The sequence below is a fragment of the Cheilinus undulatus genome, linkage group 16 (assembly GCF_018320785.1).
Source record: "Cheilinus undulatus linkage group 16, ASM1832078v1, whole genome shotgun sequence".
NCBI classification, from domain to species: domain Eukaryota; kingdom Metazoa; phylum Chordata; class Actinopteri; order Labriformes; family Labridae; genus Cheilinus; species Cheilinus undulatus.
This window is the reverse complement of record NC_054880.1, coordinates 21446097-21472109: the sequence shown is the minus strand read 5'-3', so window position 1 is coordinate 21472109 and position 26013 is coordinate 21446097. Positions and strand designations below refer to the sequence as shown.

Sequence of the window (26013 nt, the reverse complement as noted above, 5' to 3'; positions counted from 1 at the left end):
CTTTTAGTATCATTTATTTGCACAAATTATATAAAAACAAAAGCACATACAAAAAGACAAAATTTGAGCAATGACCTTATTCAAATAGGTACAATACAATACAGATGTTAAAAAAAAACCTACAGAATGAGAAAGAGGAGAAAAAAAGGAAAAAGAAATATATCACCACTTAAACATTTGGACTACAATGTAACTGACAGAAGATCGTTTTAACTGTCTCCTATAAATAGGCAAATAAAGTGATGACTTTACTGTTGATTTCAATGTCTAGCGCAATCAGATTTCACTTCTCTCTGGATTTGGAGTTCTGCCAGCTCTGCCTGTTTCTGCAGGTGTTTGGCATACAGGTTTTTGATGGTTTGTGAATTCTGTAGAAGATCTGTCAATTAGCACAACAGGATTTGTGCATCACATAGATTTACTTCAGCATACAGTTTACTCACAATGCTGGCAGCTTGCTCTGGGGGCGGTGCAGTCTCTAGGTCCTGTAACACATTTTTATTAGCACCACATCACTGACTTTCTAGTCATTTTGGACTAAATAAGAGTATATCTCCACAAATTTGACATGATACGTCAAGCCTTCTGGAGTCCAGTGACAGCATCTCCTCATCTGCAGAGGTACACTCCACAGCTGCAGATGTGCCTTCCCCCTGCCTTAAACATACATGAATCAAGAGAACTTGTGTTCACATTTGAAAAGACATACCAAGTCTGTAATATTAATTAAACCTACAGTACTGACTGGATCGTCTTTTGGTGGCTCCAAAAGCACAATTGTGTCCCCAGACACTGCAAGCAAATTCAAAGTCAGACAGTATAATATTGTCAAATGTGTTTAATCTGCAGTAGAACTGCAGTATGTACCTTGTAAGAAGCTGCAACTTTCAGCTGTAAGGACTGAGTCCATCACGGTCCCTCCCTGGATCCCCTCCATCACTGGCCTCCCATTATTTAAATCAATAGTCAGCTCCTCTGCTGGGGTCAGGTCCTGGTGGGGTGGGACACCCCCCGTGCTAGTTCTACGTGCTTTTATCTTGACCGCTAAAATCGTACAGAAATTCATTGTCAGCAGACAAAAAATCTATCACTTCATTTGATAATTGCTCTTTAGGATACACTAAAGTAACTTACCAGACTGCACGATATTTTTATATTTGGTTTACAACTGTTGCCAGGTCCTTTTCTGGCCAGACAAGTTTGGTCTTTATGAAGGATGATGGATGAAACAGAACACAACATGGGAAAAATTAATTCAACAGATAACACTGACACAGAGTAGATAATTTCTTTTAACTTAATTATACTCTACACAACCTGAGTAACATGCACTTCTATGGGCAACATATAGAAAAAAACTCAACTATTGATTAGTGGACTTAAAACGTCATCAGCTCCATATCCTTTAACTGTAATTATGACAGTTCCTGTGGAGTACAGTTTATTAATTGTTCATGTTTTGGCTACTTACGCATTAAGCCGGTCCGCTATTGTCTGGCATGTTTTTTCCCTCTCCTTTTCAACAGCGCTGGTGTTGCCTTTTTTTTCGTTTTTTATGTCGTTCGTTTCTTCATATTGCTGAAGAAGCAGCTCTTGTTCAGCAGGTGTGAAGAATGATGCGTGTCCGTGTTCCGTATTTCCATCTGTGATTCTGTGATCGATCTCGCAGTCTTCTTAAGAATGCCGTGAACACGCAATTATCCCAAAGATCCACACCTGGCTTGACTAAGCTGCGTCTTTTCATCCTGGCTTAGCAAACGTGCAACCAATTAATCCAAGAAAGCGCTGACAAGGCTTGGTCAAGCTGCGCCTGCTCATTTATCCTGAATGTCTTTATCCTACTTATGTGCAATACCCCTTAGGTCTCTTCTTGGCTCCAAATTATGTCACAAGCCCATATGTCAACACCAGTCACAAGGGTATTTTGGCTTAATGTTATATAACGGATGAAGAAAGAGACACATTGTCCATACTTATATACAGAGAATGGCTTTAGAAAAGGCACAGTGTTGAAAATTATTTTGGAAACCAACTTCTATCTAAGAAGTAGCATGAGACTACTATTGGTTCTACTGTTTTAATATTGCCATGGTGATATTGCTCTAAATATCAAACTGGAAACAATTTGACCCCTGGTGAGTTGGTGAAGCTATTTATAGTCTGAACGTACAATCATGTGTTGGTTTTGGTGTTATCTTTGTGAAGGAATGACTTGTCAAGAATGTTTCCTGCCTTTGTGCTCACTGTGCTGCTGGCTGCAGGGGTTGTGCTTTTCATAAATTTAAATCCCTTAAAAAAAAACATGTTTTTTACAGAATGTAGTGAAGCATCAAACAGCCGTTTCATACAACTCAACAATTTGGAAATGTGGGAAAACTCAGTGATTTTGATGATTGAAGAAAATGCAAAATTAGATATAGCAACAAAAAAAATTGCTGATTTTCAAATTACTGCTATAAACCAAGATTCCTGTGAACAGCCCAGGTTGTCAGGTGAAGGTCGGTAGCAGGTCAAAAGTAAAAAAAGAGAAATAATCCGCCGCACATCGAAATAGACTTTACTTAAACTTTATCATGGGCCTTTATTATGCTTGTCTTCACAATTTTCTTTAACGCCCTTGTTTTCTTTGTTGTGTATATCCTTTTTGTCCGCATTGTCATCATTTTTGACATCCTCAACATTGCCTACATTGTTTTCATTTTATTGTTACCATCTTCATCTTCTCCATCATTTTCCCAATCATCATAATTTTGTCACCATCATTTTCTTGTCGTCATCATCATTTTTCGTTATGATTTTTTTGTCATTGTTTTTCATGGTTGTCATTATTATTTTCGTCACCCCCATTTTCTTCATTGTTGTCATTGTTGTTGTGATTTTCGTTATTGTCATTTTCTTTGTCGTCATCATTTTTTCGTCTTTATCATTTTCTTCAACCTCATCATTTTTGTCGTAATTGTTTTTTTTTAAAAAAAAGTCTCATCTCGATCCCTTGGCTATAGATTTTTCCAAACATCCATACAGCAAAGTTCTACACAACTATTTTAAAAAGGTCTACTCATTGTTGTTAAATTAGTACTTTAATCCAAGAATGGATCCTATATGCTATTAAAATCTCCAGCCCAGTAATATACCATAAGTTTACAAAATCAAATGTAGTTGTTATAAACTGTAGGTCACTGTACCAAACAGTAATCTACCCAATCTCCTTTACTGTTCCATTTATCAATATCTTTGTCCTCAATCAAAATGGACTGATTTATGTGTGAGTATTGCTACTCCCCGTCTTCTTCCAGATATATGAGGAATAAAAAATGTGTGATGCTGAAGTTTAAGTCAGTTTCTTATGGTCAGTATCAGACAGATGTCTCTTGAAGGTAAGCAATTTTACTATTCATTAGTTTCAAAAGTTGCAATTCTGACTTTAATCTCAAAATTCTGACATTTTTAAGGTGTCAGAATTCTGACTTTAATCTCTTAATTCTGACTTTTTTCTTACAAGTGAAAAAAAGAAAAGAAAAGAAAAATCATCCCAAAATTGTTTTTTCAGTGGCCCTAATCTAGGGTGACCATATTTCGATTACCAAAAACCAGGATACTTGGCCTGGCAATGAGATACTCAAATGGTACTTAAGGTTTACTCAAAGATGCCTTATAATGTCAATATATTTAAAGTATGCCTCCTCTGTATGGATTGAAAATTGTTATATTACCAAATACTATCTACGTATAACTAAAGACACAAATTCAGATAGGCTTCTCAGAGGTTACTCAACATCAGGGCCGTCACTAGGATTGAAGGGGGGGGATAAGCCCCAAGGGTTGCAGGTAATGCTTGGCATATAGCGTGCACCAGATTCTTTTCTCCACACCTTCAAATACTTAATCAATTAATTAATTAATTATTATTAGTTGTAGAGCATTTATCAGGACATATGATTTGGCTCACTCTCTTTTCCTTAGAAGACTGTCTTTTGCTGAGCCTTGAGCAGGTCTTCCTTTTTTCAAATAACAGCCTGAGTGAGTTTATGAGTTGGTATTTAAAGGTCTATATGCTGGAGTGAGTTCATGGAAAAGATGTTGGAAAGCATACCCATTAATGCATTTAGTAAAATATAAATATGGCATATAATATCTTAAACTATATAGCTTATAACTCCTCTCTTTCTTCTTTTATGCTGTCCATGCTTTCCAAATCAAACTAGTTTATTTCTGCCTGCCACTGATATTTGACTGTCTGAAGACAGTCTATAACAGGGGAACTCAATCTTATTCTACCAAAGAGCCATATTGTCTTAAAATACTTTAGTGAGAGCCACATTCCAAAACCAGGGATGTAAGAAGATCCATAGATCATCTGATCCATAGTTGAAATAAAATGAAACGGGAAATTGTTGGATTATTGTGTAGTTAAATAGGATGCAATAAGCCACATAAATATGTCTTTAGTGTTAGAGGAAAGGATATGTTACTAATAATGAACATGTATTCCTTTTTATTTATGCAAGTTCCACCTGGTCTAATGACGTGTTAAAAAATTAGTTTGAACTCTGAGATGCTTTTCAAAAAGCTGATGAATTAAGGTTGGTTATCTCTCACACTGGGACATTTACTGTAGTTCTGTGGCTTTGGTAACATAAAAGAGATGTTTTCTAATTTTCTTCCACTCATTATTGATACTCCTAAAGGGGGAGAGGCCTCATAATGGTCTTTACCCTAGGCCTCCAAATGAGTAAAACCGGCCCTGCCTCACACCTGCAGCTCTCTTAGACACATCATTCCACCCTGCCTCATTCTGTAGCTTGGGTTTCCTGTTTCTGCTCTTTTGACAGTTTTTACTATCAGCAGTACATTAAAGATCAAATAGAACACCCACGTTTGGACAAGTTTCTCTTGATATTACGTTATCTCAACATGTGATCAGTGTGTGTGAGGGTCGCTGATGACTCACGACACATATCGCAATCATCATAAAATACGTGTGGGAGACCATGGGCAGGAAAAAACTTGTTAAAATGAGGGCAGAAGAAGCTTCACTTTGAAGATGAGGCAGCACTACTGAATGAATGAGCTTACTGAAGAGACGCACCACCAGCGGACTTCCTCTGCTCTCTCTTGTGCACATTCCTCCCCTGTGCACACCCGACGATAATAATACACAGATTAAAAGAAAATAAAAATTTTCATTTAGACTTTGCACTTAACAGCCACAGGCGACTGGAGATCCATGGGTTGAGTATCTCTGCTCTATCCACTAGGTAGAAAGTAAAATAATGGTGAGGTGCATTCCTTAATTAATTCTGTCACTGTTTTAACTAATCATTGTTAGGGGACTGATGAACATTTGAGGGTGGCTTCAGCCCCCTAAAAAAGGACTAACGAGGTCCCTGCTCAACATGTTTTATTATGACAAGTTTTAAAAATAACGAATGAAATAATGATAATGTCTCTTCTGTATTAGAAAAAAAATAAAAAATAAAAATAACTAAAACATACCTCTGCTATATTAGCAATCCGACTTTAACAAAAAAACAGCTCTCACACACTTACAAAAACTAACTTACAAAAAATATCTGTATCTTTCAGTGTTGTGCCTCAACGAGTTCAGTGAACGATCGTTCATGAACTAGTTCATATTTTGGGCGAACGTGAACTGAACGTACTGTATTTCTGCCTGATGAATGTTATTGTGAGCGCACTAATTCTGGTGTTTGTGAAAGCAGCTCTCTCACAGTTTAACTTTGTTCAAGAGAGTGCCAGATTTCCATAGAGCCTTCCAGGCGAAAACCCGGCTAAAACACACCGTAAATGGGCCTTAATATGTAGGGGGAAAAACACCCAATCTGGCAACACTAGCCACCACAGAGTCGCATCAAAATGTGAAGCATTGTAAGTGTAAAGAGAGTCACCCACACGACAGCTTCTCAGGGATTATGTCACATGTAGCACCGCAGGTGCTGAGTGCCCTAGTGCCAGTCAATTTAGTGGCCCAATGAAAAACAATGAAAACCAGTACAATTTCATCACTTTATAAAAAACAACCAGGATGGCCAGGACAGGACATGGAAACAGGACATGTCCTGGGAAAACAGGATGTTTGGTCACCCTACCTAATCCTCTTCCGTACTAAATACTTCAATAATACCAACATTTTATATTCAAACTGTTCTGATATCTTTACACTACAGCAAAGCAATGATGTTAAGCAAAACTAAGGAAAGTCCTGGCACAAAACCGCTATTTTGGTAACCTTGTTCACACTTGTGAGCTAGCAAAACAGCTCTACAATTGATCATTAACTTCTAAGTTTTACCGTGGACAAAACACGTGTTTTGGGGATAGTTTTACACAATACAAATCTGTTAAAGGACAGGAAAAACAAGGACATGAGGCATTAGCAAACAGGCAATTCTCCCTATGAGGGGGAGAAGCACTGTGCAATTGTACCACAACTAGCGCTCATTTTTAGGAATACTCCCTCTGGTGGCGCAAAGTTGTAACTACATCTAAGTCACACAACATTAATAACAAAAATGAATTAAAATTCGCCCTTTACACATAGAGTAACAAACTCTACAATTTTGACAACAAATTTGTGAGTGTCACACTCTCCAACAAAAAATAAATGGTTCCTGACACTTTACCTAGTAGTTTTCTTTCAACACTACTCTTCAAGACTCATAACACACTAACACGTTGTCTCTAACACATGTACATAGGCATGTTATGGACTGTTGGCATGTTAAACTGCTGTGGCATATGTGATGGGAGGAAAAATGCTTAAAAAATAGGTATGGCTGCATTCCCCACAGTATCATGTCTGGTGATAGGTTTACCTCTGCACTCCTGACTTATGGCCTGATGTATTGGACGTTGCTGGCCTCCTTTCTCTAGATCTCCTGGACATTCATCAGGATCTTGAGGCAACCCAGATCTAGCATGTTTCTGCTGTGTAACTGGTTGCTCAGTCTCACTTTCCCTCTCTTGTACAGATGCGTTGGTAACTTCTGACTCCTCACTTCATGAATGTTCTTCCTCTCCATTGTTGTTGTTGGGCTTTTCCTGTTCCATTTCTTTTGTTACTTGTTTCGGCATTGTTTCAACATGCCTAGTTTGTATCCTTTTGTCCATAGTTTGTAGTTTGAAATGGTTCGGTGATGGTTGACTTCCTGAAGGAGGTGGAGGGGAGATTACTATTAGCTGTAGCATCTTTACAGTTCTCACTTCTCAGGTTATATCAACATATTTAATAGACAAAATCTTTGTCATAATCTACTTGGGTTTCTTTTCTCAGACAATTTATTGTAGGAGATGTTTTTACCTTGAAATGATTCGACTGTCATCTGCAGTCTTCCTCAGAAGCGTCAGCTGACCGCTGTGACGTGTCCTTATATGCTGTTCTTCCGAGGCGTGGTCAGCCTGACGGACCTGACAGGTCCGTCAGGCTGACCACGCCCCCTGCCACCCTATACTGATACATGCAGTATAGACTCATTTATGTAGAATGTAATAATTGCTGACTCACATGTTGTTTAATCTATTTTTCATTAAAAATCCTTCTGCAGGAGGAGGAAAAGATAACAGTGCTCACTTTGGGAATACAGATATTCATTTTGTCAGTTAAAACCTAAAACTTAGCAGAAGTGTATGAGATTTTATTAAACGTATCCCATATTTGGTTAACCTGACACACCAGATGGATTTGTTTCAGACATCCATGTGGAAAACCTTCAATACTAAGCGTTTGGGAGGGCAAAGGATTTGATGAAAACTCGAAATGTGATTGGATGAACGTTCTGTCCATCCCATCTTTACCGCCCAATCAGAGTAACAAAAAATGTCACGTGTGCGCAGCTACCGAGGAATAACACGAACCATGGCAACTGTAGACATGTCAGTACACGACTTTTTCATTTATGAAAAGAAAACAGCTCAATGCTGTTCTTTGTTCTTCTTTTAACAAAGAAATGTTGTCAAGTTCTGATAAAACTGGCACTTTAGCAGCATCCACACTAATCTCTTCTGCCATAATTGCTCAGCCTCTTGTTGCTGCTTACTTATGTCACAACTGTCGCACCCGATAGTACTGCCCCTTGTCACTAACTGGTCCTGTCATTTTCTAACCGGGCCCAAATGGTTCAGACGGGAGCTTTGCAAGATGGATTCGCCAGTGAAAAACAAGGAAACGGGCGTATCCATCTGCTTTGCAAGGTTAATATTCACTCTTACCCAGTATGTTTTGAATTTTTTTTAAATAAAAGTTATGTCATATATTAAAAAACAACATACACTTGCAAAAAGTATTCACTCACCAATCCAAATATTTGAAATCAGGCGCTCCAATCACTTCCATGGCCACAGGTGTATAAAACCAAGCACCTAGGCATGCAGACTGTTTTACAAACATTTGTGAAAGAATGGGTCGCTCTCAGGAGCTCAGTGAATTCCAGCGTGGTACTGTGATAGGATGCCACCTGTGCAACAAGTCCAGTTGTGAAATCTCCTCACTCCTAAATATTCCAGTCGACTGTCAGTGGCATGGTAACAAAGTGGAAGCGATTGGGAACGACAGCAACTCAGCCAGGTAAGCCACGTAAAATGACAGAGCGGGGTCAGCGGATGCTGAGGTGCATAGTGCACAGAGGTCACCAGCTTTCTGTAGAGTCAATCGCTACAGATCTCCAAATTTCATGTGGCCTTCAGATTAGCTCAAGAACAGTGCGTAGAGAGCTTCATTGAATGGGTTTCCATGGTTGAGCAGCTGCATCCAAGCCATATATCACTAAGTGCAATGTAAAACGTTGGATGCAGTGGTGTAAAGCACGCCGCCACTGGACTCTAGAGTAGTGGAGATGAGTTCTCTGGAGTGATGAATCGAGCTTCTCCATCTGGCCATCTGATGGATGAGTCTTGAATTGGTGGTTGCCAGGAGAACGGTACTTGTCTGACTGCATTGTGCCAAGAAAGTTTGGTGGATGGGGGATTATGGTGTGGGGTTGTTTTTCATGAGCTGGACTTGGCCCTTTAGTTCCAGTGAAAGGAACTCTAAGTGCTTCAGCATGCCAAGAGATCTTGGACAATTCCATGCTCCCAACTTTGTGGGAGCACGGAAACTGTTCCAACATGACTGTGCACCAGTGCACAAAGCAAGGTCCATAAAGACATGGATGAGAGAGTTTGGTGTGGATGAACTTGACTGTCCTGCACAGAGTCCTGACCTCAACCTGATAAAACACCTTTGGGATGAATTAGAGTGGAGACTGAGAGCCAGGCCTGCCAACATTAGTGTGTGACCTTGCAAATGCACTTCTGGAATAATGGGCAAAAATTCCCATAAACACACTCCTAAACCTTGTAGAAAGCCTTCCCAGAAGAATTGAAGCTGTTATAGTTGCAAAGGGTGGACCGACGTCATATTAAACCCCCTGGGCTGTCACTTAAGTTCATACTCAAGTCAAGGCAGGTGAGCATATACTTTTGGCAATATAGTGTATTTGTACTGCCTCTATCTAACATTTCTGATTCCTGCTCCATTTCTCCCTGATGTTCATCCACTCATAGAATTTCATCCCTCTCTCCTGCTCTCTATATCTGTGTCCCAAGGCAAGGTGACGTACAAAGGCCTGAATAAGCTTTAATGTGAAACTTGTCAGCTTTGAACCTCACTCTTCTGACCAGCTTTTTAATGCCCATCAGCCAGCGTTTGAGAACTCTTATCCTAAATTGATTCTCTGCTCCAAAGATCTATGAGGGCAGGCGTAGATAACAAAGAGGGCTGACAGCAGAGTTGAAAAGCACTTAGGGCATGTGAGAGGGGTGGCAGATAAAAAGGGTGAGATATGACAGTAATGTCTTGTTTGGCTGCAGGGGCTGTGGTTCCCATCATAGATTTTTCCATGTGTCTTTGCACCTTACCCAAAGTGAAAGCTGTGCTTATGCAGTGCCCATCTTCTGATGCAGCTGCTGGTGGAGAGTGAGTAATGAATCTGCTTTGCTTTAGGACCTGGAACTGAAAGGTCTCAGGTTTGATCCTGACATCAGCTAATGTGATATGGCAGGATCCTTAGGCAGTAAGCTGACCTGTTACCTGCTCAAACACAGAACTAACACTGTCAACTTAATGGTTTTGAGTGAAAAAGTGAAATTAAAAAGTTTCTACTTTTTACAAGAGTGCTTCAGCAACACTTTTTTTCATCATTGGAACTTTTTGCCCACTGCCAATACTTATTTTTTAAGTATTTGCAGACACCCATGTAATACTGACACTTTTTTCTTACATAAAGGCCCTAATGTATCTTATATTGCCCCAAAAACAAAGGTAGAAAGAAACTATTAAATTTTCAATATTTCAAATACAATTTTAAGGCAACTTCATTCCCCCATTGCAACATAAATGAACATTTAGCCACATGCCGTGACCCAAAGATTTGCTCAAGTAAAACACTGTCAGTGTTAACAGACAGTAATAATAACAGAAAAGTAATATGAGTATTGCTGAAAGCACCTGCTCTTTTTGCACGATCTAACTTATTTTATTGGCCTAACTAGATTTTTATCCACATTTGGTGAGTGGGCAGGTCCCTATTTGAAACCTTCCTATACTACTGTGCCAATGTAGTGTGATGGGAATAAAACTACTTTGGAAGCTCACTCCACCTTTTGAAAATTGTGATGATTATAATCAATTTCAGATAGCCCACTTTTATAAATTTGAATTGTTGAATAAACTTCTTTTAAAAAAATCACCTTAAATGTAGATTTGTGTTTATAGATTTAATGAGATAAATATGATGCAAAACACAGCTTACATTGAGAATACTGCAGCATCCAAGTTGTTTGAAAATGAAAGAATTATGTGAAACAACAAAAACATGTTCTGTGTACAAGTTAACTGGCTGAATATAGGGCACAGGTTGTATATTTCTGGCATGTAATGCTGCTCATTGCTTGCTGGATTACCAACCTTTCAATTGCTCAAGCAATGAGGTAATGAGGTCTACAGGTCTCATGTACAGTCAGGAGGAAAACATGCTCATGCATGCAGACTCATTAACATACTCAGAGTGGAGGCAGTCTAATTTATCACGGACTATGCCTGGGCTCAAGATTGTGTTATATAAGTAACTGATAGCCCTTTACCTATCCAGGGTAGCTGCACATGGTCTATACACATATGAGCGTAACAGTCACATAACAAAGAATGGCAGTGGAGAAATCTGACTTTATGTAACATTATTTAAAAAAACTCAAACTTTAGTGTTTTTTTGACATGGAATAAAGTTTGCATTATATAAGCATATCAAACTATTTTTCATGCAGTTTTTTTACACATGTGAATGTTTTTAATCATTTCTTGTCAAATACAGTGAAACCATCAGGATATGACTATGCCCATTGGAACAGGTCTTTTGCAAAAAACACAGAATATAAAACCCACGTTCCTCCTCACAGCTTGTCTGTCTGAGACATGACAGCTCTGTGGGGTGGAGAAGCAATTAAACAGAAAAATGATTAGTCTGATTGAAGCGAGAGACGAAGAGCACGTCAGAGGGGGAGAGATAGCAGGAAGAAAAACTTCTGACAATGACTTTGTGACACAGAATTTGCACACACACCCACAGACACACATATACAAGTGATAGATTTTCCCCAGAGCCTTCAGGCTTGGACCGTGGCTGCGTTCAGAGATAAACCACCCTGCTATCTGTTAGAGATTTCACTTTCTTATAAGTTCCATGAAAGCTGTCGCATGCATTTTTTGAAGTCAGCATAAAGTGCGCCTTACTTTTGCTTGCATGTCTGAATCTGTCTTTGTAGATCACAGAGCTAACTCTTACCATCTGTAACAACCGGATTGCTGCTTTTTCTAAAAGTTTAAGCAAAGTTCACCTATTGCCTATTTCACCTATTACACCTATTACATTTGTGGATTTCAAATTGACAAAAAAAAAACATTGGGAATGACAGTAAATATGGATAGATTTGCCCTCTTCCTGCATTTCTCGGCTCTGCACACTACTCTGCTAGGCTGACAGTATGCAGCCTGGTGTAGTGACAGCCCATTTATCCAGGAAGCACAGGGGTATTTTACAGATAGTGAATGTGCATTAAACATTTTCAGCTGCACACCTGTGTGGGGGAACATGTCTCCTGATAGACTGTATCAGCAAGAAAGTGTTAGTGCTGATTTTGTAAATGCGAAAGGAAAAGTTTGTGTCTGTACTCTCAAAGTCACATTTATAGCCCACACACAAAAACGCTGCAACAGGATGAGCTACTTCTGCTGAAAATGGGGGTGGAATAGGAAAAATTGATTTAGTGTGCTCCTTCTGATGCAGTTAAGTTCTGTTATGAACAATGAAACAAGGAATATTACATATATTTAATAGGATTATTTCCCACAATATTTGTACTTTTAAAAAACAGTAGAATCAAACTAGATGTGATTAATTTGGATGTGTTCTCATATTGGCTTTTAATTTTTTGGTCTTTTGATAAAAACAGCAACATCATCATGTATAAAGCATTGTCTCTATAGATATACTTTTTTATGTTTTGTATTTTGTCTAACCAGACAGAATCTTAAATGCTTCAGAAATTTTCAAAAGGTCAGCCTGAGCAAAGTAGACTATCTCTATGTATTGATACATAAAGAAAAGCGTCTTTTTATTGCTCAAAGGGATAAGGATATTATTAACCTTATCTTGAGATGGCTTTAGAATTAAGTTTCTGTAAAACAGAGCTGCCACATACGGAAGTCTTAAGCAGGCATGCATTAATACGATTTAATTAATGTTTTCCATTAATAATGAGAAATTTCCAAGTCTTTTATTGAGTTCTTGACCTGCTCCCATCTGAATAATTTCATATCCAGTTAAATAAAAAATTTTATTTATTCAAGACATGACCAACAGGTATTCAGTGTGACACTGTTCTGCAGAGTCATGCCGACATTAGGAGGGCTAACATCTCCGGCCTTTGATCTCTTCCTTGAAGGTGACAATCCACTTTCTCGCACAGAATGTAATTTCATTGATCATTGCTTTGCTTAAATGCGAGTATTACCTGACACAGCCTTTGTACAACTTTATCCCCATCTGGAGGTAGAGAGGCTGCTAGTGGCAGGAGACTGTGTTATGAAGCATTTTTCCAGAATTGTGGGCCTGAACTAAACTAGTGGTTCTAGTGCTGACTACTGATACAGTTAATACTAATAGTTTGGATGTCTAAGTTACATGAATTCCTAGTCTAGATTTGTCTTATGACACCAGATTTGTGAAAGCTCATGAACAGAAAAAGTCTTAACTTGCATCATAAGTGTGGGCAATGACGGCAAGGTATGTGTTGATCTGGCCTTGTACAGTGACTTTCCTACTACCATTATTTATTTTTCAGATCACCAGAAAATTATCCTGTTATACTGAGACTAAAAAATGTTCATCTTGTGAGACGTCTTTGTCAGTTATAGAGATAATTTACCCCACTTTGGGCTCCAGTAAAAAGCACCATAAATGGGATACTCTTGATATCTCACCTCATTTAACAACCACCTTCTTCTGAACTCTAACTTGTTTAAAATTTACTTTTTTGGTTTCGCTTTGATTTTCTGAATAGGGGTGCTCTATTTGTCCAGTTGTGACAAAAATGAGAGGTGTTTTTGTTATACCTAACAAATCCAATCCACTCAGTGTCACTGTGTGTAGTGGACATACTGTACATACTGTAGGGCTCAGATTTAACCTACTTGTCTAGTTCTGTCTGGGTCTAAAGCCGCACCTCTGTTTGTCTTGTCATGCAGAAGATCGCTCTGGAAACGAGGCTGCTCGTGTCTGCCATTGAGCCCCATCTGGTCTCTACCCTCTCATCGCATGAGGACATCCACAGGCTCCATCACTCTAACTCTCCTCTGATATTTGATCGTTGATGTTCTAATGAGAAAGACAAGGCATTGCACAACTCAGACTATAAATAATACCCACCCCCTCTCAAACAATGCAAAGTAACAGTTCTCCTTATGTAATCAGATTAAACGAGTCCTTAACGCTTTCAACAGAACATATTATTACACAACTTGATATGATTTTAACCACTAATGAACTTTATTTCATTTGTGATTTATTTTTGCTCAAACAATGTGGGCCATCTCTTTGTTCTTGTGTTTTTATGGTTGCAATTGGAAGTGCCCAACTCGGATGGCAGAATCCCCCTCAGGCAGTGACTGTAACATAATAAGATTATATTCACTGACGTGTGAAATCAGTACAGTGAGGCAGATGTGCACGCAACTTAACAAGCCTCGGCTGAATTAAAAAAGAATAAAATCATACGTGGAAGGACAAATCAGAGCAAAGACATCTAGATGTGATGTGACCTGTGTGCTGAAGAATCTATAAACCTAACGGACATTTTGTTTGGAAAAAACAGGGTTAATATGAACAGGTCTGAGCTAAATTGGACTTGTTATTACGGTTTTTCCCCACATTATCTTCTGTAGTGTCCTGAATAACCAATTAGCTACATAAATAGGCTGGATCTGCAACATGCATTAATTAGCATAAACTATATATAAGAAATTTCCCCACTAAATAGAGGTAGAATTACACAGCAGTAAGCATATCTCTTTAAACTGGCTTCCACCACTTGATTTGATTTAGTGCACTTGTACTATTTCTGTTACATTCTAGCTAATTATAAAAATGTTTTAGTTGTTGCTCGTGTTGTGTTTTGTGAAGCACTTCGTGATTTGCTGTGTGAAAGGTGCTATGTAAAATAAACTTCACTTCCTTTCTTACTTACCACTCTTTTGATTAAAACACTATGGGTTTTTACAGCTGCGGTCTCATGCAAAGTCCTAACAGTGACTAATACATTGTTAAAGGTGCTAATAAAACCAAGTCAGTTTTCTGATTTTTGACACAGCTTACTATCAAGGTTTTTCAGTCCAATCATATTAAAGAAGTTACATTAATTGACAAAGAGCAGTTGCACAAGCTCTCCTGTTTAAGTTCTTACGTATGTAAATCTTGAAAAAGAAGTAGAAACAAGGAAGACTGAGTCTTTGGAGGATGCACCAGAAATCTTACTTGTCTCTTCATTTCACATGCACCTCACAGCAGAAGACTTTTCCTGTCCAATGAGAACCAAGCAACTGTGTCCAAAACTACCATGGCATTTAAGCCTTTAAATCAATGAATAATTAGACTTATTGACAGTATCAATGAACAAACGGCTAGCCCAGACTTGCAAGCAGAAAAGAGTAGGATGCAGATTCATTACATGCCTGATTGATGCTCAATGTCTGCGTGATGCAAAAGGTCATCTTTCCCTTCCACACACATATGATGAATTCCCCTGAATATTGCCTGCTGTCTTCACACAACACTCCACTCCAACTAATGCATATTTTTTTCTTGGGGTTTGCCTCAGAAAAAAGTAGAAAACCAATAATAAAAAAATGCAACGACATCATTTTAAAAGTTTTTCCATTTCAGGTAGTTAATTTGGGTCTTCATTTATCATTTCAGCCAGTCATCAATGCACACATATTGGATACAAGCTCTACACAGCTCTCTCTTACCCAAAATTGAATCGTCTTTGTCACTTATCTAAAAGTGCATTTTTGGTCCTGATGGGAAAAAGTACAATAAAGCCTTACAGATGAAGGAATAAATTAATTTCTTGACTATACAGCAAAATCCAGTTGTTTAAGGCTTGCTGGAATTTAATAAATGAGGATGGAGAAAGGGCATCATTAAAGGGAATAATTAATTAAGATTAGACAAGTCCATCCCTCATAGAAATGTCTTACATCTCCAGCTGAAGTTTTTCTCTGACTCCTTGGAGAAGTTCAGATGTTTATTGCCGCTTGTTAAGGATAACCAACCAACAAACCAATATTTTGCATCTTCAGTTTACAACAGGGAGTAGAGATGTATCCACTGTTAGAAATGTATGTGGTCTGCACTATGAGCATGGTGTCCCAGAAGAGTATTTATGAACACAGGTGAAAATTGGAGGCTAATGAGAGGCAGTAGTGAGCAGCCTTATGATAATCTGTCACACAACCCTGTGCTGTATGCATATTCACACGTACACACACACACACAAGCCAGCACCTAGAGTGAGCCATCACACCTCTCTGTCCTCCTCGGACTCACACCACACACAGAAATGCCCAGAACCATCCGCCACTTACTCCAATTTATCATCCTAAGTCAAGTGTTTAACTTGCCAAGTGTCCCTGTTGCCCTTCTGTGCCACGATTGCCATTATTCTACTTCAGCAAGCTCACACCTGACTCCCATCTGCATGCTTTGTAAAACACACACTCTTACACAAATGATACATCTATAATGCATAAAAGCAAAGTGGGCTGGGATGAAGGGGATTAACGTCTCCACAAAAACAAATGAAACAGTTTTCTGTGGTTAAACATTCATATGCAGGTGAAAATATATAAATAACTTCTGATTTCTTCCTTGTTAAATCCAATGCAGAACAGAAACATCTGGAGCTTATGATACAAGTGAAAAAAAATGCATACATGCAAGTAGCCTATATATTATCACAGCAAACTGTGTGGTTTTCCATTAAAAATGTCCTCATTCTGTCTACATCCTCCTGAAATGTGCTTTGCTAGCATTTTAAAGTTTCCTCCCTTCTTGCAAGATGTTAACACTGTATGAAAATGCATTAGAGATGTAGAAACATACCCTACAGAGGAAATGAGATGAAATTCTGGAGACAGTTGTGTCAGAGAACAGTTTTTCTTGCTCACAATTGGCATAATATTTGCCTTACATTTTTAACTAGGTTTACATAGGATGGGAACATGGAAAACAGCCTGAGAGATTCCTTACAGGCTTACACTGGGCTGTGTGTTAGCGCCTTAGAGGGAAGATATCACAGTCAATTTTTATGAGCACACTTCTTACAAAAAGGACAAAGGCTTTGGATGATCTTGGAACCTGGGTGCTGAAGGTGACAGAGCCAGCTACCAAGTCACAGTCATTGCTGTTGTTGGTATTCTGATGGAACTAATTTAAAGGCTCATTTATGGTCTATTCACAAATGAAAATAGATCCATGCACGTTAAATTTTACAACCGTCATTGGCCCAATACTGATGTGCGTCTGTTATGTTGGCGTGGACATTAAAAACGAATCCACTTGAGGTTGTCGTCTCTCATTCTACTTTGATACTGCTCCATCCGTCCCATAGATTAAAGAAAGAACCGTCTGTCCACTGCTCAGCTGTGCTCTTGTAATTTAGTTGTCCATCTTTGCGCTTTTGTAAGCTAACTTTATTTATATTTCTTTATTTTGTAATAACCCAGTCATTATTTGTTTCTATTTCCTCAGAAAACTTGATAAAGTTACTTCAAATGTTTCTTCTTTGTTGAGTTTGCTGCTCAAGCATTTTTTAGCACTACTGCTTATAATGGCAAACTATAATAAAAGTTACACCCTGATGTCTTGGCGCACAGATTTCCAAAGTGGGTCCATGGCCCTCAGGAAGAGCCTGAAAAAAAACAATTGGCTGAAAGGCTAAAATGAATCTACAGCAGACGTCAGGACTACTAAAACACAGAGAAGAAAGTATGCAGAGTCATATCTTGCCCTCCGCCTCACTGGTACAATGATGTGTATTTAGGAGAGAGCCACATCCCTTCCTTTGACCACATCCTGCCTGCATAAGATAAGTTAGGTTTTTCTGTGTATATTGCTGTACTGAATGTTCATGTGTTGATGCGAATGGTGAGTAGTGGTTGGGGCAGAAAATTACGGTCATCTGCCAAAGGGTGACCCAGCAGAAAACATTTGGAAACCACTGACTTAGCAAATTTGTCTACAGCGAAGTGTGACACATTTCTCTGTAGTGTTTTGTTCAGTTTTTACATGGAGAAGTGATTTATTGAAACAGAGCTCACTTTATGAAGGAAGGCAGAGCAAGTGTTGGCATTTAGTACTCATTGCACATCAAGACATTTCACATTGATGCAGCATAGAAAGACTATATATTGTCCATTGTGGTCATTTAGTGTCTCAGTTTTAATGAACATTTTTTACAAATGTCAGACTTGCCTTGCTACGCCTTACTGATGTAAAAACAGGCATTAATCTTCCTTTTATCAGTTCCATCATAAAAGTCCCTAGCTATCCAAGTACACACAATTTTATGCAGTAAAATTGACTGTCCACTCCTAAAAGATTTGCATTGCACCCCTAAAACAGCCCTCTGGTGCACACATTCAGTTTAAAAAATGAAGGGAGATAGAGCACAAAGATCCACTTTTTAGATTCCCCCCACCCCCCCACTAGGCTGGCTACAGGCCTGATGTAATAATGAGGAGTGATGTGAGGAGTCACAGTGCTGGAAAATGATTTATTTTTATAAAAATGCCAATATTTGGCACCAGAAACTCATTAAATGTATCTTGGGAGTCAGGATAGTGATATATTGGAGTATAATTTTTTTTCTAGCCCCACTTATAACAGATTTTTATGTAGCACTTGGACTGATTGTCTTATGATACTATGCATGTTTCAAGTAATGTTAAGGCTTTGGCTTATAGATATTAAGGTATATTAAGGCTTACCTCTGAATGAATTTGTAATAGCAGTCTTTCACTTTGCAGCCTTACAAAAAGCTTTAAATCTAATAGAAAATAACTAAAGGCTGAGGAGTTAAAGCAATTACTGTCTGGCGAGCCTCCTAAGATTTCAAAATTCCATGAAGTCACATTTGTCCTTTGGCGGCTGCAGTGTGTGTCCTTTGCTGGGATTTGCAGCCCATCACCACGTTACATAACTATCTTTGGGGACGGCTCCTTCCAGCACCGTTTACAAACACTATTGCATGACTGAGAGAAGCGAGGAGAGAGGAACTTGTCGTTTTATACACTAACCCTCTGCAGAACACTTCTGTTTCCATACTGCAGTCTTGATGATTGCCAGGGTTCAATGCTGTCATTGCAGTCTTGAGTGCTACCTGCCAAAAGAGGTCATGATGTTGATAAATATGGGAATATTTAGTCAAATTCATGAAAATTTCATGTGCTGAAGGAAATTTAAAATGGAAAGTCTACCAAATAATAAAAAAAAGGCAATTCTGTAATATTATGCATACAATTAAAACAAATATATTACTTAGCCTCCATGGATAAAACATAAGAAAAGTACAGATTTACTGCATTCATTTACATGCGTTATATGAATTTCACATTAATGAAAGATGATAAGCTGTATTATATTACCAATAAGTCTCCTGTATGCATTTTTTCTCTTTTCAATACTCTATAATGACTCTCAGGATTTGCACATTCAGTATTTAATCATACTTCACCAAGGAGGAATAGAGCTATCATTACATAAACTTGCTACTACAAGACTGTCATCTGTGATACATGCATCATTTGCCTAATGAGGGCAGCTTTAGTGATGATGGTTTGCCAGTTTTCTGACTTGAGGGACCCAACTCCTCGCTCACAACAGATGAGACCAATTTCTTCTCTTTTCCTCATCCTTTACCACTAAGCCACCATTTTCATACACTTATTTTCCTATTCTGCATCTGCTATTGGCTGCTTAATCTGTATTAAATGAACTGAAAGAAGATGGGTGAAAATCAACATTGTGAACAGCATATTCTAGTTGATGGTGCTCAGAGGCTGAAGATAGAAAATACTGTTTGGGTTATTATTAGCCCAACTGCAAATCAAATGCAGCTGTATTCAAACCAAGCAGCCATGCTCTCCCTGCTTCCTTCCTACAAACATGTTCATTTTCATATGTTTACAGTAAGCTGTCAAAGAACTGCAAGAGTTTTTTAACCATAAGATATTTGTGCAGAATTTATTGCAAACTATGTATCAATCAACTTAGAATAGACTACAATTTGCATTTCAGAAAACAGAGTGACAAATAATGTAGCATACTGTTGTTTTAGAGGTTGTGTGATGCTTTAATACTCAATAATAACAGATGTAATACTACTGCAGCTGGTATTTTCACATTGCATATTTTTGACTTTCGCAAAGGAGAGGTTAAGCTTGTGAATTTGTGCTAAAATATGTTACAGCTTTGCATAAAGGGATGCTCCCGCACATGCCATGGTAGATTTTAATTATACAGTCAGTCATGCATTGTTATGTTGCATATGATGGCTTCAAGGTGTCGAAGTTAAAGGTAAACCATGATTTTTTTTTTCTCCTTTCTTTTTAGCTGTGAGAGCCTGTTTAATTCTCTCTCTGGCTGGCTAAAATTATTAAGCACTTTGAATTTGTATCTACTCTGGGAAAAATTTACCAGATGTGAATAATTTGTGTTTATTTCTTACACACACAACTCTGAAGATATTTAAAATGTTTGTTTTTAAACACAAGTTACCTGTTTTTTTAGCAATTAAGTGTAAAACACACATTGCTTTTCTTTAATAGCTATGATGCGTAATAACTTGTAATACAATTTCACTGGTTATTTTCCAATATGTCCATGAAATTACTCAAATACATACAAAACTACAATGAGAAACAATATAAATGTTCCCAGTTATTCTTGCATTGATTTTTGTTGACAAATCTGAGTGTATTCAGGCAATGAGGGCTCCCTGCCTCAACATGATTCTGTACAATATACCTGCATTTGGTGTCATGTAAATTCTCATTAAAAAATAAATCCAATATCACAAAAGAGGCTTTTATTTATAATACATGACATAGTCTATTAGATCTCCTCTGCCTCCCACACATGGAACCAGCCATGAATAAAATGTTCTCTGAGAGAGCCAGAAAGGCGGAAAGACAAACATTAACTCTAACTGTGCTGTGCTTCTGAAAATAGCCTTTCTAATTAGTAAGCAACAGTGAGAGCAATCGTATCAGTACAGCTTGGATCAGCACAACAGTTTTACACAGCTATCATGCACCAATCTCACTGATTATTCATTGAAATCTAACTGCTTCTAATCAGCGATAAAACAGACTAAGATTAGATGATTCTAACAATCAATTTCTGATGGCTGCTATAAACCATTCTAACTTTGATGTGCAAGTAATATGAAGACCATCCAATCAAAGGCAATCAAGTCGCTAACTTCATGTTCAATCCATCAACTTTTGGCTTCGAGAAAGCCAGACTCCCTCTGCCAGTTCTTTAGTTCTCTCTGACAGCTTCCACTCTGCCCTGTAGCGTAAATCTTCCTTATCGTCGCCTGAGTCTGTAAGCTCAATCCTTAAAAACATTTCTTTCTCCAGGATCATTGAGGCTAACACAGAGTCTGGAGCTTGTTTGGCTCTAGGCAATCTAGGGGAAGAACGAGAAATCCCAAGAAAACGGGCTGGCCCACTTTTAACCCCTTTGTTTTTCATTTCCTTTTCCTCGTGTTTTGTCGATGTCACATCTCCATCATCTGATGTAGATGTGCCTGAAGAGCTGTCATTGGTTGAATCGGAGCTTACAGATGACTGTGTGTCCTCTGATTGGTCAAGCTCCACTTGGAAAGCTAATTTCCTGCTGGTCTGTCTGTTGATTGACAAACAGGGAGGCCATCGGAGGGAGAGACATCTCGTCACTGCCAGCCATAACTCCTGAGGCCTAAATAATCCTGACCTCGGTGGTTGGGTCGTATGACAAAAAGTATGCGGTTTCTCCAATAAGACACACTCTGGTTCCAATTCTGCTTCCACCTTCTCTGTGATAGGTACTCCATTTGAGGTCTTTGGTGACAGCTCATCTTCACTATCCTCATCCTTTGGCTGCAGCTGATTATCTTCTTCAAGGCTGAAAGAGCTGCTGAACCTTTGGCTCCTCTTCATCACACGCTCTGCCTCCACATCGGAATCTGACAATGAGTCCTCATCAGATGAGCTTCCACTTGATGACGACTGATCCGAAGAATCCCTTGACCGCAGTTGATGATTCTCGTCGGACTCAGAGGAGCTGCTCGCCCTCTGGCCTTTCCTCATATTGGGCACACAAGTCCCACTTTTCGCTTAATCTGTCAGCTGCCTGGCGCTGCCCTTCTTTAAGCTTACGAGTGACAGAATAGAAGAAGTGAAAGAAAGTAATCAAGAATACCACAACAAAAACAACAACAGCCGCAGCAGCTCTGCTAGCATGGCAGTAGCTGACATAATATCTGCTTCAAGAGGCTCAGCTTTGGCTATGGAGATGGGCAGTGATGACGCTGTAATGTCATGTGCCCACATGTAAGCAAACTCACTCACACACACACACACACACACACACACACACACACACAAACCCCTGCATGGCTATGTTTTCACGCTCCAGTCGAGTCAGCGGTGACTTGCCTCAAAGGGAAGTGATGTCAGATTGCATGATGTCATACCTAGCCGCGAACCAGGAGTCTGCAAATGGTTAGTGTTTGTGCAGGAGCGCAGATGGTGAAAAAAGACCCCCAACCCCCCAAATTATTGACCTAGATGTGCAAAAGGAGAGTCTTAATGCAGAAAGGTTGGCAATGTTTTTTCATTCTCCTGATTATAATGCCATTTGCAGCCATTGTTTTGTTATTCAGTGCAAAATAATGGCATGGTGAAAATTAGATTAGAGCAGCATTTCTTTAATATGCTAGTTTGCACAAAAGTGATCTACATATAGAGGGGAGTATAGCAAATATTACTTTAATATTGCAGAATATACCTTTTCTAAATTTTATTTCTGTGATTTTGCACACATCTGTTGTAAACCAAACAGAAACTGCAGCAAAGTCAGACAGATAAGCCCAAAGGCAGACTCAGAGCAGCTGTTCATCCCCAGGTGCTCTATGTGTAGAATTAAGATACGTGTGTGTACGTGTATGTTACCATAAGCGTGCGTTCTTGTTTGCTCACTGACTATCTCTGGTCCTGCATCATCAACAGTGGATGTTAGGTCAGTTGCTGCCTTCTGTGCTTTTCCATTTATGGTTATGAGGGGCTGCTCAGACTGCACGTCTCTGTGTTCATTCACTCCTCACCTTATTGCATCACCTCAGGGCAAAAGGACACTCACTGCTATCCACTCCAGACTGGGTGTCAATATAACATAGAGACACATGCACAGTAGCTGACAGGATCTATTTAGAACAGTTTTAATACTATTCAGTCAAAGAGAAAGACATAGCTATGATCAGAAATCAGCAGTGGACACCACAATTTATATTGGAAACTATAAAAGCTTTATAAAAATTTAAGTTATTTAGCCATATCTTCAACCAAATGCTGCCACAGGCTAAAAAGAGAGTACAATTTAAACAGTGTACAATTTTTGAAAATTAAAAACAGATCGCTTGTACTTTTGTTGCCATAGAAGTATAGAATTATGACAACCTTATAATGATATTCACTGATGTCTGCAACGCATTTCTCAGTAAAACTGCAAACAAAGGATGATTCAAATGGTCAGAATTGTTTTTTAAAGGTAGCAGTAAGGGCTCATATAATTAGATCCACTTACCATTTGTTAGAAAAACACTACCTCTAAATTACATCATTTTAATCACATTGTGTCAGTCAGCTTTTATGGCTCTTCCCAGAATTCTTTTTATCTTGACCAGCTGTTAGCACACCCTCATAAACAGACTCAGAAGCATACACAATGCATCCTCAGCAAAGCAGTGCGCAAAATTTAAATCTGATATTACACTCACATAGTAAAGATCTCAGTTTAGTTTGATGGAGTGATTGTGTTTTAGGGCTCCTTCTCTGCTGTATCTCTGAGTCATTGATGCTTCGTCAGAAATGCAGTAGTAGGTGAGTCCAAAACTATGGAGGCATACTGTCAGTACTGTAAAATGTCCCCTGGCAGACAAACACAGGGTCTGGCTGCACACCATGCCTCCTAAGTGTAAGTATGAGCTTGTGGCTGCAGCTCTCCGCAGTGCTGTCTGCATCTGAGGCTGTGTCTTACTATGGAAACTATACCTCCATATACTGTTGATGAATAATGTATAAGAAAAGAGTGTTGTTAAAGAGATGACGATAAAATTGGCTAAAATTTCATCATCAAATGGATCTTTATGGATAAAGGAAGGGGCAATATTAAGAAATGATTGTAGGCTATGATCAGTGCAAGAAAACTAAACAGTCAGCACACAAAAATCTCCTTCAGAGGTATTCAATTCTGGGCAGTGATGGTATACAGATCACAACGAATGTGCTTCACAATTAGTCTTCAGTCATAGTCAGCACTCAGCAGTCATACCCTGCCCAGAATTAACAACCCTATAACAGGGGGGTGTCCAAACTATGGCCCGGGGGCCAAATGCAGTCCGCCACCAATTCTAGAAATAAAATGAAAAATAGCCCACATTTGAGCATGAGGCGTGTGCTTGACTGTATTGTACTTCGTAGTTTCAGCACAAGTCAAGTGCTACGATGCTAATTCTGTAAACAAACATTTTGACCAAAAAAATTTATTAATGTGTTTTTTGCCAACCAAAACAATATCAATGTCTTATTTTCTAACTTTGTGATGGATTATGACAGCAAATAGCAGTAACAGTAATACTTCAGGGGCAGAGCCAGTGGTAGTAAAAATGGAACAGGACCCCCTGAAATCTGATGGCCTCCCCAAAAACAAGGAATTGATTGTCTATTTTCCTTGTCAGCAATTAAATCGAGCATATACCGTTAGTTCAGGAGTCGAGCACTGCCATTATCATGCAAGCCCTCATCAGCTCTGCTCTTACCTGGCCATGCTCTTTTCTCTCTCTAGAAGCTTCTCTTGCACCCCTCCTCCACCCAGCTCCTCCTTTAATTCTGCTTCTGACTTGATCAATGCCCCTCTGTTGTCACTGATCTCTGCTCGAAGTTTTTGCTACTTTCTGAATGAATTAGCCATTTAGGCATGCTCAATCACTAAGCATATCTTAAACCTAAATTATTTTGGTTTTACAAACTTTCATATACCTCATATTAAAGTGGCCCAAACATCTTCTTGTATTTCTTTATGTGGCCCCTTAGTGGATAAAGTTTGGACACCCCTGCCCTATGAGGATTGTTGTCTTTTTTTTCTTTCAAGTCGTTTTCGTGTTGCCCGGCTGAAACGTTTTGTTGTTTATGGTTTGCTTTTTCTATGTTTTACACTATGATCACTACGTGAGCGGTAATGCAGGCATACACTCAATATACGTATCATTATACTGATTGTACAGCAATTTTCTAATTAAAGTTAGTTCAGAATAAATGCACCTGTCATTTAAATTATACGAGAAATAAATGCATTTCGATTTTTAAAATGGATTTATTACTTTCTAAAATGTTGAAGTTGTAGGAAGTCAAAGAGGAGGAGCTAAAGGTAGATAGCAAGTTTGTTGATTAAAAAAAGTGTTTTACAATCCATGTCTTTGTTGAATTGCGTTTTAATTGTTCATTTATCAGTTGTATCAGTTCGACTGTATGACAAAAAATCATCATAGTATGCTAACAATTTGAATATGTTACACCTCATATAAAACTGAAGATAGGGAGTCCGTTTTATCTTGGCCCTTTGTTCATCACCTTGATAAGGTTTTTAAAAAGAGCAGACTGACGTTTTAGCATGCATGTCAATGGTTCAAAGCCTAAAGCCAGATGCTACTTTAGACTATACACGCAGGAACAGCATGGCGAAAATGGAAGTGAGTTTTAAAACACAACAGGGAAGCCACCATGGAGATTTCACAACTTCAAGCTGAAGCTGCAAGCTAGTGCCGCGGTATCCCATTATCATGGCTATTTCTGGACATCCCCATCCATTATTCACACTAACTGAGGAGAGAGAGCCATATACAAGCCATTAAACTCACCCCAAAGTCTGCTGAAGCTCGCTGAAATGTCTGAATCATTAAGGGCAGGTGAGTTAAAAGCAACTTCAGGTCCCTGCAACAGGCTAGCCAGACGAGGGCGCAGTAATCCCCCTCACACTTATAGGCACGGGAGGTGAGCTCGAGCTGGAGAAGCATGCGGTTGTAATACGACTTATGATTGGTTTAAAATTTTCAACGGTTTTGTTAGACAGGCCGCCATTG

The 26013-nt window shown here is 38.8% G+C and overlaps 1 protein-coding gene across 2 annotated transcripts in view; it reads right to left on the bottom strand.

Moving 5' to 3' along the window:
- Positions 1–25832, bottom strand: part of dtnbp1b (dystrobrevin binding protein 1b) — a 134290-nt gene extending 108458 nt beyond the window's left edge. For both annotated transcript variants that reach the window (XM_041809880.1, XM_041809881.1), the window contains exons 1-2: positions 25792–25832; positions 13777–13928 (exon numbers count right to left, since the gene is read on the bottom strand). In XM_041809880.1, coding sequence (XP_041665814.1) covers positions 13777–13846 — 70 coding nt within the window. In that variant the 5' untranslated portion in view covers positions 13847–13928; positions 25792–25832. The remainder of the gene's footprint in view (positions 1–13776; positions 13929–25791) is intronic.
- Between the last annotated feature and the right edge of the window lie 181 nt (positions 25833–26013).